The 17,128-nt window shown below is 45.7% G+C and overlaps 1 protein-coding gene across 1 annotated transcript; it reads right to left on the bottom strand.

Moving 5' to 3' along the window:
- Nucleotides 1-1,276: 1,276 nt before the first annotated feature.
- On the bottom strand, nucleotides 1,277-7,604 carry SDHD (succinate dehydrogenase complex subunit D). The gene is made up of 4 exons (XM_078856900.1): nucleotides 7,495-7,604; nucleotides 4,217-4,312; nucleotides 3,112-3,247; nucleotides 1,277-2,321 (listed from the first exon to the last, which is right to left on the bottom strand). Exons 1-4 carry the CDS (start codon nucleotides 7,541-7,543, stop codon nucleotides 2,156-2,158), a joined length of 447 nt encoding a protein of 148 aa, XP_078713026.1. The 5' UTR covers nucleotides 7,544-7,604; the 3' UTR covers nucleotides 1,277-2,155.
- Between the last annotated feature and the right edge of the window lie 9,524 nt (nucleotides 7,605-17,128).

Below are 17,128 nucleotides of genomic sequence, written 5' to 3'. Positions count from 1 at the left end.
ATCCCTATTGAAGTATGCTCACCTTTATAGGCATACATTTAAAAAATGTATTATTTGATGATTCGCTTCCACGCAGCACTAAGGTGGTAGCTATCCGAACGGTTAAAATATTTTTTATTTCTTTCAATTTTTATAGATTCTCTAATTAGTTTTGCCAGTAGTAGCTACTTTTGCACAGAACTTCAACATTATCAAAATCAATTGAGTGTCCTTGTTGGCACGTGTGTTCTGCTACTGCTGACAGTTGTATTTGGGATAATTTAATATTTCTCTGATGTTCTTTTAGTCTCGTGCTGATCATTCGTCCTGTTTGCCAAACATAACATTTACCACACGTGCAGTTAATCCTGTACCCCCCCCCCCACTTGGTGCAAGTGCGCAGAAGCGTGGTCACCACATCTACGCTTCTATATAAGGAACAAAACAGTTAGACTTCTCCACAAATCTGGCTGTCGCCTGATGAAGCGAGTTTCAATTAATGTCGTACTCAGATTGTAAATGTTGTGGCTTGGCTCTCCAACACACCAGTGTGCTGTACGAGTAACGAATTGGCACGTTCTGTTTGTGACAACCCTTACTAGTTGGCTGTCAGGTGGTGGTTTTAACGACACATATATTTACGCGATCTAACCCAAAAAAATACTCTGGATTTTGGTTGCGAAATCCTACGTGTTAAACTTGTCTTTATAAGATAGCCTTATAATACACTGCTGGATTGTTTCACCATCCTTCACCCCAACTGGTCAATCTGGGTTTAAGGAGTATGATGGGTTTGCCATCCTGCCCTCTGATGACAACACAGCTGCTTATTTTAATATGGTTTTCACCCTCCCAAGCACTGTCCATGTTCCACCAGGCTTAGCTTCCGAGATCCGATGAGAGGCATGTATCAGGTGATTTGATCAGAGGCACACTTAGCCTGTGCAATTATAACTTGCTTTTACTGGTAGGAACCTCCTGGTTACACCAGCCCACAGGGGATTGTGTCCTTCCGTCGTGCAGGGAGGGGCTTGGAGGGTGGGGCTGGGTGGGGAGGGGCTGGGAGGGGTGGGGTGGGGCTGTGTGGGGAGGGGTGGGGAGGGGCTGGTCACCCCGTGGTGCCCTTATAAAACTCAACATTTAACCTACTCACGCCGGCTTGTGCCCGCCCTCAGTCAGCCATATTTGCGGAATACACCACGCCACCGTTGACCCTGGCCATTGACCGAGCAACCCAACGTTCCTACCAGCTCCCTCCGCAGGAATGTGTTAAAATCAACCAGTCAGAGCCAACATGTCAAAGATTTGCATACGTTCTTTTATCCGAATGCATTACCTTCATTGGCCAGGAGAGGAGCTTTACACTTATAATACAGCAGCTCTATATTACAGCATTGTACTTAAATCCTAGAACAATGCAAAATGCATGACATGCTGTGGAACAAATGAAGCGTTGGTGGAGGAAGATTTCACCAATATTGAGGACGGTATGGCCACATTTCTGCAATTGGTTTCCGCCAATCAATAACCCAGGCTGAGGTATAATTGTGTAGTCCATTAACTGCCGAGTCAACCTAATCGTACAGGTGATGACAATATGTTAATTGTACTGTGAGTATAATGTACGCACTGTTCATACTATAATAGGTTTATTGTTCAAACATTTAAGATAACCGAACATTCCAGCAATCCTTAAAATTTTGAAAAGTTGACTACAATTGACACGATGGACAGACCATATGTTTTTGACATCAATCCAAGAAAATATTCGTAAGGCAAGTTTTATAATTAGTTAACTCTTGATTATTCGTGGGCAAATTATCTGGGTTTTGGATTAACCCTGCTTGTGAAAATTGAATACCTACACATGCACTTGTATGTTGGCTGCTCCGCACTCATCAAGGGGTTGGTGACTCTGTACCCACATGACCAGCAGAACATTAAGAAGTAAAGCCGAAGATACATTCGACGTAGGTAAACATTGTTTTTATACCCTAATTGACATGTTTGGTATTATCTGTGATTTAGTTTCTGGGCTGCCCACCTCCCTTTATCCATCCCACAAAATCAAGAGTTACTATTATTTCTTCTAGACAGTAAGTTTTCATCATCCAATGTCATTAAATAATTCCCTTGTTTAGAGGAGAGACTCTTAAGAGCTGGTGTATGCGTGTGATTAAAGGCTCCAGAGCATTGCCACAGCCTTGCAGATTCCCACATCGTGGTAGTTGAAGTAGCAGAGGCCAGCAAACGTGACTGCAGAAATCGAGGCGAGGCCGACTCGCGCCGCGCCCAGTGTCGCCTTCCCGTGCACGTAGTCCGTGATGATCTGGCCGAGGCCCCTGGGAACAAGAGTAGCGGTCAACACAGAGCGATGAGGCTACAATACCTGACAGGCTTTCACATACCTGTCAATCCCTTATCAGTGCCTATCTTATTACAGACCAATTCAGACCTTATAAATATCAACGTTCATCCCACAAAGTCCCATCACAAGTGAGAAACACAAAAAAATAGAAAAAAAAAAAATTTCCCTGTACAAGAATATTAGTAAACCGTATGGGTTGACAGGTATGCTTTGTGTAATCCTGAGTGAGAATTAAGGTAAACGACGGTGAATGTTTAATTTGTAACGAAGATCACAAAGAAGTGAAAGATCACAAAAAAAAATGACTTGCTCATGGTAATACTTACATAGGCTCTGTGGCCTGGGCTGTTCACTCAAAGAGTTTTAAAGTTTGATCATGAGAAACTCGATTTTAACCAATATTTTTTTTAAACTGCCTTTAAAGGATAATGTATCATAGACTGTTTTGGGAAAGGGCCCTTTTTCATACCAAAGATACTTTAGGCCACCACCCAAAATATTAACTACGATACATTTTAATTTTATGGCAGTTTTATTCACAAATGTTGAGCTGTTTATTTATGCTTTTGTACCACTGCCTACACAGCATCACCAAATAATGTATTTAAACAATACGATTGCATTCCCCATGCTGTAGAGAGTGCTGGGAGTTGAGGGGGGACCAGTGTCTACATTGCCATAATGTACAACATGTGCGGGGAGAGTGCAATAAGTGTGCACCCACTATTGGGTGAAGGGTGAGTGCAGGGAGTTTGCATGCCCACCAGTGCGAGTGCAGGGTGAGCGTGGCAGCGATGGCGTAGTCCGTGACACCACCGGGGAAAGCCACAGCAGCTGGGATGAGGGTGAAGGCTGCGATGCTCACCACCCGCTCCGCTGACCAGTGAGCAGACGCTGACCCTAAAACGTTAACATCACCAGCGGCACAATCCTCATGTCATGATACGATACTGTGTTCATAGGCATTTCTAACAATGGGTTTTAATGACCTGTATGCCCACCCACCTCCCGTCACACTTGGAACATTTTACAATCCTTTTTTAATAGTTTTAATTTCATTTCAACATCTCCCCGCAGATGGTCGCAGCATGGTTGGCCACATACAGTGCAACGGTTCAACATACAATGAGCTTAATAATTAACGTTTCATATTTCCATATTTCAAGCTCTGACTTTTCCTCTTTTTACATTGTCCTTCTGGGACAGGACTCCATGAACTATCCTATAACCCGTGGAACATTTCCTGTTATCTGATTTTTGTGTGGATTAAGAGGCATTGCTGCAAAGTGGTTGTTGTAGGCGGTAAACTCACGCTAGTATCTGCGTGCATCATGGATAAGGAAAATTCAGTTGATCATTGTTGATCATTGTGAGTCATCAAGATGCAAACATGCACAATGATATGGAAAAATAGGTGGATTTAGTAGAATCTGTTGCATCTCACTTGCAAAGAATTGCAATTGATTTAAAAGTTGGTACTAAATTATTCCTATTCATGATTTCAAGCAAATGGGGATGACCATGGAATTGAACTTCCAGCCACTGTGAAACATTGTTCCATAGAAATATATATTAAAGATGACAAAGGTACCATAAATATTAATAATAACAATAATACTGATGTTGAATCAATGCTGCCAGTGATAAAGTGAATGAATTATTTCACATACAGAATACGACCAACATTGCAAGCATGTTAAGTGATCGGTTGCCTATGGTGTGAAGCTGTGATGTGGTATGTATGGATGTGGTTTGGTATGGAGTGTGGCGTGGGTTGGTGTGCAGTATATATGATGCTGTGTGCACAGCGTGTGTGGCATGCACAGAGCGTGGCTATGTGGCATGGTGTGCGTCTGCTGGTGCTGATACCTAGTGCTCCATGTGCACGTGGAGTGGTGTGCAGCGCAGCAGTTCCAGTCCCATTCAATCGGTCACTTCCTCCAATGTGTCGCAGCACGCATATCCCTGTACATTGTGGACATCACACAAACGACACCACATTACAAATATATAATGAACTCCTCAAGTAGAGTCCTCTGGATTAGATGAGCCACTCCTATTAGCACGGTTGGCTACGCACGGTGTGAAAGAAGTTCAACATATATAACGAATCCAATATGAATGTGATGAGCTTAAAAGTGTAAAGGTAAACTATTACATTTATGATCCTTATGGTGGTACCCCGGGGTACCAAATAATAAAAAATGGCCGAGGCAATTAAATATTTTATTCCTGGGACAGCGAGGACGATTGCGCCGAAACCCTGAACGCTCGCGGTACGTACCGTGGTGGTGCATCGCGTACAGCTCGTCGAGATGAGTCGACTGCCGCATCGCCGACCATCAACAGACTAAAAATGATTGCATCACGGACATTATGCGAGAGCCGGGGTGCTATGGTACCACCATAAGGTTCATATGTAGGAAACCCCCTCAGGTTGTGTGAGATCCATCGGGGCCATGGTGAATCCCATATAGATGTGATGAGTCCAATAAACATGGAAAAGCAATTAGGGATAAGATCAGCCTCACAGCGATGTGACAATATCTTCAGGACCACAATAAAAACCTTTTTGAACACAATTGAATCCCCTGGTAGCAGTACACGGTAAATTGTTAAAAGGATGCAGTGAACGCTTTATGAATCAAATACAGAAGTAATGTTCTAATGCCAGCCAGCTGCGAACACTGATGAATGACGTGTACTAGGTCATGTGGTTTACGTTTTGAGGGTTCAGGAAGTTCGTGCACCGCCCCAGGGACGTGTTCGCCTGCACACAGGGTGGCAGTGGGGTGACTTGGGGACAAGCTGGCATGCAGCCATCCCTTCTCATATGATGCATTAAGGGGAATAGCTCAATACCTTAGGCAAGACTTAAAAGTCCCAGCAATAAGAAACGAATATCAAAAGGAGACATTGCGTATCTATTTTATTTACACTGCATTCCCCACAATAACGATCATTAGTATTGTGTGTTATGCATATTAATTTGCGTGGCACCATATCCCAAACAGTGGGGTATTGCCGATAACGTCGGACAGTTCGGCATTAATGGAAGCAAGCCTGACCGATGATGAGACACTGTACTGTATGTCTTGTAACGATGCTGTTGAAGGTCGTGGGGCCGATTGGTTGCGTAGATTAAAAACGGATATGTGCGGAATAAATGTCGTGTGCTTATCTATGTTATTTATATTCTCAACGAGGCGAAGCAATACTTTGAGTTGTATATTATTGTTCTTCATATTCTTTTACATTTAACAGTAGGGGCGGTGTACAGCGATACAGTTGGAATGATTGGTGATTCATCTTGATTTGAAGCTTTCATTGCTGGATGATGGGTGACCATTTTCTTCATCACGTCTCTTTACCATAAATAGGCGTTACAAGGAAACTTAAGTAGCATCACACGCACCCACACCACAAGCATTACTCAGTATAGGCCATTCAACAGCTAATCTCATTCAAATTGAGCAAAGTTATTTTTCTAATCATTGCTGGATGAAGGCCTCCCCCTGTCATGTTGGTTCTAGGGTTCATCTTCTTGGTTCTTTCGGTAAAGTCACGTAGAAGGGAAATAATACAATAATAAAAACAAAACATTTTTTTTTTCATTTTTTATTTAAATGCTTTAATTTTTATTATTTATGATTTCCCTTCTACGTGACTTTACCGAAAGAACCAAGAAGATGAATCCCTGCAGTCACGAAAGCTTTAAATCGAATGTTCTGGGGTTGTCTGACCATACTTGACCACGCTGGGTTCGAGTATCGCTCGCCACTGCTCAACTCTGTGCATGACGAGAAGACTCATTCGGTCATTCCCAGCCAGCCATGGTCGACATCTGTTGACCGTGACCAGGAATTAAACTCAAGTTTGTGTGTGTGGGGGGTTCATAGCCGAGTACGTGCACCAACCACTTGCGTTGTTACTCCTCAAAGTCATCACCACCTAAACACGACGCCGTACTGTCACCACACTTGAAGGCAGCGATTTACCATCCAGGGAAACACTTTAACAATGTACACCACCACACACACCAGCACACGCCCCACCACACATACGCACCACCACCACCACACATACGCACCACCACACATACGCACCACCACACATACGCACCACCACCACCACACGCACCACCACCACACGCACCACCACCACACGCACCACCACCACACGCACCACCACCACACGCACCACCACCACACGCACCACCACCACACGCACCACCACCACACGCACCACCACCACACGCACCACCACCACCACACGCACCACCACCACACGCACCACCACCACCACACGCACCACCACCACACGCACCACCACCATCACACGCACCACCACCACACGCACCCACACCACACGCACCCCACCACACGCACCACCACCCCACCACACGCACCACCACCACACACACGCACCACCACCACACGCACCACCACCACCACACGCACCACCACCACACACACCCCACCACACGCACCACCACACGCACCACCACCACACGCACCACCACCACACGCACCACCACCACCACACGCACCACCACACGCACCACCACCACACGCACCCACACCACACGCACCCACACCACACGCACCCACACCACACGCACCCACACCACACGCACCCACACCACACGCACCCACACCACACGCACCCACACCACACGCACCCACACCACACGCACCCACACCACACGCACCCACACCACACGCACCCACACCACACGCACCCACACCACACACACCCCACCACACGCACCACCACCACACACACGCGTCCATGCTGCGTACTTTCTCACAGCGTAACCACCATCACCACCGTCACCGTATGGCACAAGCGACCCTCAAAGTCACGGCGTCCCCCCCTCTCTCTCCACCTCTACGAGCACTCCCCACGTTGTCCGTCCACGTCGCCACTAAATCCAAAGTCCTTCACCTGGAGCCACACAAACACACGCCACCCGCGTCTCGAGATAACAAACCGTGGCGACCTCATCGCTCGTTCTACCTCACTTGCGAACCGTTCGACACGGCGATTTGAGATTGCGACCGAGAGGAACCATCCGTCGGTGAAGCCATGCTCGCTGTGCACGGTCGGTGAGGGGAGCTGTTGACGGGGAGAGGAGAGAGACTCACGCGAAATCTGCAGCGCAGAGCGCGGACAGAGCAGCCTGAGCGCAGCCATCTTGTCCCTGACCTCCGGCTGGGGCACCGGAAGGTGGCGTGACGTCACAGATGCTCTGACGTCACCGCGCCCCCCCTCCTACAGCCCCGCCTCCTACAGCCCCCCCCCTCCTACAGCCCCCCCCTCCTACAGCCCCCCCTCCTACAGCCCCGCCTCCTACAGCCCCCCCCCCTCCTACAGCCCCCCCCCTCCTACAGCCCCCCCCCCCCTCCTACAGCCCCCCCCCTCCTACAGCCCCCCCCTCCTACAGCCCCCCCCTCCTACAGCCCCCCCCTCCTACAGCCCCCCCCTCCTACAGCCCCGCCTCCTACAGCCCCCCCCCTCCTACAGCCCCGCCTCCTACAGCCCCCCCCCCTCCTACAGCCCCCCCCTCCTACAGCCCCCCCCTCCTACAGCCCCCCCCTCCTACAGCCCCCCCCTCCTACAGCCCCCCCCTCCTACAGCCCCCCCTCCTACAGCCCCCCCCTCCTACAGCCCCGCCTCCTACAGCCCCCCCCCCTCCTACAGCCCCCCCCTCCTACAGCCCCCCCCCTCCTACAGCCCCCCCCTCCTGCAGCCCCCCCCTCCTATCGTCCCCCCCTCCTATCGCCCCCCCCCCTTCTACAGCCCCCCCTCCCACACCCTCCCACCAGCCCCACGTCTACCCTCTGTAAATCGTCGATTGGAGAGTCACCGTCCCATATTCAACACCCTCTCCCCCCTTTGTCGGTTGCCCTTTACCTTATTAATCCATCAAAGTTTACAGACCAATTAGGACCTTATTGGTCACCCCCGTGCCCTTATAAATCTCGACGTTCATCCTACAAAGTCCCATCACAAGAGAGAAACACACATAGACACATTTTTGTTGTTGTTGCCCCTATTGAAACGGCCATACACCGCATGGACCTGAAAACTCAATTTCCCTGAACAAGAATACGGGTAAACCAATACTGTTTATAATACAACTCGCCTTTTGCTCGTCCAAGGACGGGTGTATTGCAGTAAATATGAAACTTGCAAGCGAAAATCAGACCGCGACGAGATATTCATTGCATCCATTCGTGTGCAATTTGTAATGCCCCGGTGACACAGACTTATTTCATGTAAATGTTATATAATCCCTTGTTCATCACGACGTCCTTTTTACTTTGATGTCTCAACAGCGTTACGGAGATCGCGTGATGACGTGAGGGTTCTGCCTTTGTAGTGAGGGTTGTGAGTTGACGCCGAGGAGGGGGGCGCCTCGCCCCCCCATATGGAGTGACGTCACCCGCTCATGATTATTAATTTGGAGGGTGTCCATTTGGAGGACGTCACATGATTTAGTTTTTTGAGATGACGCGATGAGGTTAGGGGAGAGTGAATGGAAGCGATGTTATCTCCCTCGCCTAGTATACAGGAGGTCGTGGGTTTGATCCCAACCATGACGCCTACTGTCTGTGGTGTTTCTCTCCCAGATTTTTATGCGCTCATCTCAAAGGTAATATTAGTGTTTGATCCATTTGAATTGTTTAATGTTTTACAGCCTCGTCTGGGCCGAACCAGACCTGTCTGGCATCTCTTTTTCCACCGTACAATCGAGCCACGCGGCAGCGCCGTGTCGAACCAGCTCGTCACAGCTCAGGAGACGCACGGTTGTTGTTTTTTCCACTACGAAACAGAGCCGGACCGCTGAGCCACATGCAGATTGTCTTGCGAGGCCAGAGTTTGACAATTTTGGTTCCTTCAGCTCGTTGGGCTGTCAGTGACAGCCCCCTATTGGTGTTCTATGAGTTGGTGTACTGACTTAGAAGCGGTTTAACAATGAAGCTATTCATATTACAAACAGTATTGTTTGAGGCTCATGATTCACCCATCAAATCGCGTGTTTAACACTTTTTTTTAACCATCCAAATTATATACAAACAATACACGATCATGTTACATTTAGTTGAATGCAGAAAACACAGCTGTACAAAACCAGACAGAAATGAAAAAAATAAGAGTAAAAACGAGATGATAGAATATTCTTGGTTCTTTTGGGAAAGTCGCGTACAAGGGAAATAATAAAATAATAAAAATATAATACAATACAATTCTCACGACGTTTCGGGCACAACGCAAGCAACGTCGTGAGAATTGTATGTTTTATTAGTATTATTTTATTATTTACCTTCTACGTGACTTTACCGAAAGAACCAAGAATATGAATCCCTGCAGTCACGAAAGCTTCAAATCAACATAGTTCATCGAATCACTGCAGTGTGATTTGTGTCGCACCCTACTCACTACACGCCGGTGCAATCAGTAGAGGGAGCTGTCGTAACGTCAAACGAACGCCTCTCCGACCCATTCACAATGTTTCCCGAATCTTCAATATAATAACCAAGCGAGAGGCCATTGAGAGACCTGTGAGTGAAAGAATGCACAGTACAAAAAATATATGTATCTTCATGGGCTGATGGCTCACCACCACTGGCAGCCCTGGCACGGGTGGTGGAAATTCCCCAGTGGAACTAATTTCGATGATTGTGCACAATGTAATGCAACGTATTTAATTGTAGTAATACGTTTTTACCCTTTTAACTGGCAACAAAACTGACACCTCTATACAAGGGATCATGTTTGTATTAACCACAACACTTGCGGTCAAAATGCAAACAAAAAGACAAATCTGATAATGATATGAAATTGATTGGTCCACAATCGAGACAGCTTTTCTTAAAGCCGAGTCTCACATGGTGTTGGACCAGTGCATACATTATCAGAGTTGTCTTTTTGGTTGTATTTTGACCGCAAGTGTTGTGGTTAATGCAAACAGGATCCCTTGTATAAAGGTGTCAGTTTTGTTGCCAGTTAAAAGGGTAAAAACCTATTACTATATCTTGCTACTGGCAAAGGAGGTCTCATAATGTATTTAATTGTACTGTTAGTATTTGTTCACTAATTTTGTTTACTGAATCTTCAAACAAGTGATCTACTGCCTTGCGTTTTTATTCCAAGCGAAGGAAACATTGTCTTGAATGCATTTCACCGATGGATTTATTCCTATAATCGGGTCAAACTTAAGTCCACGGCAGTGCAACCTTTCATGTAAGTGAACGGCCCACAGAAATTGATATCACTGACCTACCTTTGAGAACCCTTCAAGTGACCTCTGACCTCTGGTTCACACAGTAGGGGGCAGCACTTTCCTCCCTACCCTGCCACTAAGAGGTTCGTTGAATAACAGTCAAACTGATATTTTTTCATTATCGGAGTTGGAATTTATCTGAATTAAGAGCAGAACCTGATGGAGTTTTTTTTGCAGTAATTGATGACCGGGTTGACAGCATCAGCTCGCAATGCGTGCGATCCCAGTTTAATCATAGACGGTTGCTTGGATTCGAACCCAGGATCTGGGTTGCCAGCCGAGCTGAGAAACTCGACCATCTCATTCGTGAATGTCCTTCAATGTCTTTCATGCCATGCCCCCATGTAGCAGATAACATTCTGGGTAATAGAATGCACAGTCGACAATACCGCCTGGTAGAATTATCTTCATGTCTCATATTCTCTTTCCACACACCAACAGCTTCGTCGCAGCCAGATGTACCGGGTACCACACACCGTGTTCTGGGCAGTCAGGTGTTGTCACGCATTGTGCTCTGGTATGGCTGAGCAAAGCATTTCGTGTTGATGGATGCACTTGAGTGCATGGGCTACATCAGGGAATGCGTGTGTTTGTGTGTGTCAGCGGGCCTTTACCACTTCACGTGGCACGAGCGCTGTGGTGACAACACCGCCACCTAATTTCGAATGGCGGCCGTTGTTTGTGTGTGCGTGTGTGACGAAGCTAATAAACAGTGCCGGGATAACACAAACTCAAGATATCTCGGCCTGATCGCTGCGTGACCTGTGTCTATGAGCCAGTGGGATCAAAGTAGGTGAGATGCTCTGCTAGTGCATGGGCTTTCAATGATTAATTTTCAACACACTCACCCCTAATATCAATAAGAATGATAATATATCATAATAATTATTGTCAGCTGTATGCCAATCCACTGCTGGATGAAGAGCTATCTGTGCCATGCTTACCATCGTTTTTTTTGCGATACTTCACCACGCTGGTGCAGGTTGGTGATGGTGAGAATCAAACGCATATCACCGGGTTCAGAGCGAAATGTGCAGTACCACTCAGCAGTGTGTCCCGTATAGTGTACAAGAAACCAAAAAACTCAGCACACATTCTTCTATAGCACTGCCCTAAAAAGAACAAAGGGACAAATGTGTGAGTGAAAAAATATCCATTAGCAAAATTAATATTTTCAAGCAATGGTTCTTCATCTTTGCTGTGAGGAAGGGCCATTACCTGAAACGTCACCTATTATATATACAGTATATAAAAAATTATTGTGGAGTGGTGGCATAGCGTTTAACAAATTTCACTGTGATTCCCGGCCACGGCTAACACGAATTTTATCTGAAATGGTCCATCACGAATCTGCACTCACCAGCGTGGTGCAAGTGTGGACAAACAACCCCGAATGTCCAGCATGGCGGGGAGAGTTCGTCGTCCAGTAGCGCATTGAAATGTAAATGAAGCAATCCTCAGCCACCCACACCGTGTACTTTCCTCCACCACGGAGAACCCAGATGTCGGTTGTGTAAATCACATTGGGTATTTCCCTCACACCTTACACGTAATTCAGGGAGAAAAATCATATAAGAGTGTTATATACAACCAAGCCCAGGTCCAACTGAACAAGTATACGAGCAGAACCGTGATCCCTCCCGGATTTATATTTGGATGCTCTTGGTCAAAAGTTCAAAACACCTAAATAGATCTGGGAAAGGATCAGTAGTAAACTCAGGCTAAAGGTGTAAAAATACGAAATTATTAATTTTGAGGATGTTTCTTTGAATTATTGTCCCATATGTTCCGATATATGCAAACGTATGCCATGCAAATGTTAATTGCGCAATATTTAGTTAACTTGGTTAAATGCTATAGACATATGGGGATTCTCTCCCCAAATGTCACGAAACTTTTTTGTCTCTTTGGTATTGTCTGTGTGAAATGTTCTGTTTCGATCATTCAGTCTCATGTATTTGCCTGAAGAGAAGATTACCATATAATTTGCATAACTAATAATAGATACTTACACTCACAATTCGATGCATGTATCATGAGAATAAGAAAAAAAAGCGATGAATCGATTCATTGAAACACGCCGATTCAATATAATGGCCGGTCCTGTTTGCTCAGAAACAAATCTATCTTGGAAAGCAGACATTTTTCAGTAGTTCTAGCAAACAGCATTCCTAAACAGCGATGTCTTTCTGGATCACTTAACTGGAATGATAATTCTGTTCTTTTCGAAAGCAGTTATTTTCTATCACATCATATGGATGTGTTTTTTTTTTAAACACTGCTTTCTAAACTCTCATACTCCTGCCTCAGCATCTTTTCTTTCTCACAAGTCTGTCCTATAATACACATGGCCTTATTTTTTTCCCTGAAATGATTTTCACCCTTACTATTATCACCCTCACAGTGTTCCACGCTTGATAGGGCATGAATAACGCTCAAGTATGCACGTCCTCCACACACACACATATGGGTAGGCATACCACACGCGTCTTAGTAACGATCACGTAAACAGCTGGGCAATGTGCACATATATATATCCGCATAAAAGTGCGTATGCAGGAATTATACAGGTATGTGCGCACACTATGCGGTTTCGCGTGAATGTATGTGGGTGTTCATGCAGGCATGTCCTTCTGTGCTGCAAATACCGTGTGGCTGATTCCGGATTGACCCGGCTCAACCGGGATACGGCTTGCAGAAGCCCAGACCTACTACTACTACCACTGTACTCGTCACCCCAACCCTGCCACTGCACTTTACCATACCCCCTGGGGGCACATCATCTCGGTGCCTTGCTCCGACGGCTTCTGTAGAGGCGGTGTGCGTCCTGCAGTCGTGTCGGCTATTCTGGATGCCGGAGGGAGCTACTGAAATGAAGTAGCCCGAGGCCAGGGGTCGGCAACGTGCAGCTCTGCAGCCACATGCGGCTCTTTAAGGACTGCATCGCCACGTGACTCACGGCCGTTGAAATATTGAGTTTATTCCCCGAATTCGATTTTTTTAAATTTTGTTCTGCTTGTTACGTCGGTTTCTGACCTCTGCCCTAGCTCAACTATACTCCTCTATTGTATCATAGAACAGTCCTAAAAGGAGCACATCATTGTGCACTATGGCCCTTCATAGCATCTTTTTTTGTCATATGAAGAAGTGGCATTGCCCAATACCTTATCTAGTATAGATGTTTTTTTTTCTGTTAAGGCCGCTCTGTAAGACGCTATCGGGTCGACGCAGCTGCATCTGTCGCCGACCTCCCGAGTCCCGCAAATTTGGCTCGCGTCAGTGACGCGGCTGAATTGGCACGGACCCCGAGTTCAGTTGCACCGCCGATAACACTCGATAGCTCTGTGACAGACTCGCGGCTCACACACTCGGTGGCGATGGTATTGAAGTGAATCTGACTTCTCTTCGCATGGTGCAAGAAGACTCAACAACGCTACTCGTCGAGCCATTAATCCCAGCAGCCCCTGCTGCTTCTCTAACCCGAACCGTAAGCCGCGCGACTCCTTTCACACTTCGGTCTGCACGTGGCAAGGATGTTTTCACTCATTATGAAGGTTTTTGTTTTCGCTGCCGAATAAATGATCCAACGATGCAGCAGAAATAATGATGCAATGAAGTTCTAAAAAAAAAAACATCCACATCTTCTGGAAATTAATTATTGGGGATCTGTAGACAACAGAAATTATTGTGGGCCCGGGACCCCCCAAGGACATAACAGGATTCTCTGACAAAATAGCGTGACAGATAAGAAGAGTTCTACTTGGATTAAAGTGAGGCAATTAGATAACCTAGTTGGCAACTTGCTTGCCACTGAGCCTTGTTTGTTGGCATTCAGGTGACAAATCAGTTGCCAGCATTATATTGTTCATTTGCTAACCAAGAAGGTGTCCTGCATTCTCTGTAAAAATAGCATTTTATGTTCGACACCAAGTGCGTTATTAGAAAATAGCAAATCATTGTGTGCGGTGTTTTCTTCGCGCCAAATCTCACATTTTAAATGCGTGATCATTCGGTCAGCTATTAACTTACAATGTGCGTATCGCTCCAAATTCTGGTAAAGCATAATTTAGTTCATTCAGATCGAACACTTATTAAAAACACAAACTTTTCTACTCAATGTTAGTGGCAGTTGTATTTTATATACCAGAAAACTGCTTAAGGTTTTGAAATATATTTACAGTGTGTTTCCATTATTGGTTACAGTGAATAATTCTGTTCCGTTGAAGGATTTCTCACTGAACAACAGAACGGTCGTCCATCCAGTCGACCATGGTTCGTTAAAACAAGTGTACTACTTCTTCTTGGTTCTTTCGGTAAAGTCACGTAGAAGGGAAGTAGTAAAATAATAAAAATAAACATAAAATAATTCTCACGACGTTTCGGCCACAACGCAAGCAGCCGTCCTCAGGTGAAACCAGGTCTGTCGAGGCGACAGCGTCTGAATGTGTACTACTGTGTGGCAAACCAAGTGGTCTTGCGATGGGGGAGACCCACCCATGCTATGGGAGTCGTGGAATTTCAACCACTGGCTCAGAGCACACAGGAGAGATGTGTGCCACACCCTCGCACATGTATTCCACTGATCTTTGAATGACAACAGACATAGTCCCGTACCAGACATTTCAAGACTTCTTCCAACAATCCAACCATGGACCTCTTTTACAATTTAGCTTGTTTTAATTAGATGTTCATGTCAATATTTGTAATCCTGGAGCCAACTAATTTAAGTGAAGACTACTTTTTGGATGGTTATATACATGTGTGACCAGGCTGAGGCACATTGTTATTAACTTTGTTTTACATATTGGACATCCAGTACTCCACTGTCCAGCCGGCTTTTGCCATTCGAAACACTGAATCTGTGTTCACAAACAACTCAGCGAACAAGTAGCGTACTTGAAGTCTGGTTCAGTTAAAGAACTTGTTCCTCTTCTTCTTCTGGAGGTTGTTTTTCTTCACAACAATTATTGTCAATGTAGCAATTGCAGACTCGGCAGAGATAAAAGTTGCAGATAGCACGGAGAGCACATGACCCGTAGGCACGCGTGTGCAGAAATCCTACGGCGTGGAAGTTGCACAGTGTGTGCTTAGACTGCGTCATAGGGCACTCGGGTGTAGATGAGGGAGCATTTCAGTCCGCACGCACGAGGAACGGCGCGTCCTGTCACCACACCGCCTGGCACAGCCGTTCAAGCCTAATCGGGACCGATCTCAAGAGTCACGTCATCATCATCATCACCAGCCATGTTCATTCCACTGCTAGATTAAGGCCGCTCCAAGCTCTCGTAATTCTTTATGGCCCCATCATGGAACTATCTAGCCAGAACCAGCCAATTCCGCTGATATCATCGCTCAATCTCCAGAATGGACGTCCAAATTGGGCGTGCTCTCTCCTTACGATCCCGCTCAGTAGTTTTTCTCACCCATCAGCCATCATCTGTTTGAGCCACAAGACCTGTCAACGTCCACCCCTCTATTTAAGGAGTGAAACAGGAGGATTTCTCCACAAATTTGGCTGTCGCCTGATGAAGCTAATTGTAATTACTGGCAAAACCGTCGTACTCAGATTGCAAATGTTGTGGATTTGCTCTCCAACACACCGGTGTGCTGTACTAGTAACGAATTGGCATGTTCTGTTTACGTGACAAACCTTACTAATTGGCTGTGTCGGGTGGTGGCGGGTTTAACGACACATTGATATATATTTACGCGATCTAACCCCCCAAAAACCTGTATTAGGGATGATATTGGTCGCGAAAGCACACGTGTTAAACAGACCTGTCCAAGCTCACTTACTTTTTGTAACATTAAAAAATTATGTCTGTGTTTCTCTTTCTTTCAGTGTTAATCTAAGCTGCATCTATCCGTGTGCAACTTTTGAGCTTTTTTTGCATACTCTTCATCAGTGTCCATATTTTTTATCCATATGTCATGGCAGGTAATACACAATAATCTCACATTCTGTGGAATATACCACGATCGCTTTGTCAGTAAAGAAGTGGTGATAATAATTATGTTGATGACAAAACTGTGATCATGGTGCTTATGATCGAGATATGAAGACCATTTTTGTGTTGTCATAAAAGAGAGACAGAGACACCTTCCAATGACTTGTCAAATACAACTCTGCTTCTCTACCTTCTCATGGCCATTGACACGCCATTCTATGAAATCGAATAGGCAAAACCTTACAAATTCCACGGTGGAATTTTTTGTCTTTATACTAAACATATAAGCAGACGACACGTCTCCATCATACATTAATAAAAAACTGTAAACTATTTTTTAAAAACTGTAAACTATTTTTTTGCTTTCCAGGTCAGGCCCATTGAGCTTTGTAGCTTTCAGAATCGACTTGGTCACAAATGATTTCCCAGTGAAATGACATGTGTGGAAATGTATTTCAGCCAAACACTCTAAATACATGTTTCTAAATGTGGAGGGAAACCCGGGGGACCCGGATAAAAATCCACGCAACCACAGGGATAACA

This window comes from Lampetra fluviatilis, chromosome 5 (genome assembly GCF_964198595.1).
Source record: "Lampetra fluviatilis chromosome 5, kcLamFluv1.1, whole genome shotgun sequence".
In the NCBI taxonomy this organism is placed as follows: Eukaryota; Metazoa; Chordata; class Hyperoartia; order Petromyzontiformes; family Petromyzontidae; genus Lampetra; species Lampetra fluviatilis.
The sequence above is the reverse complement of the archived record's forward strand: the minus strand, read 5'-3'. Positions and strand labels throughout refer to the sequence as shown.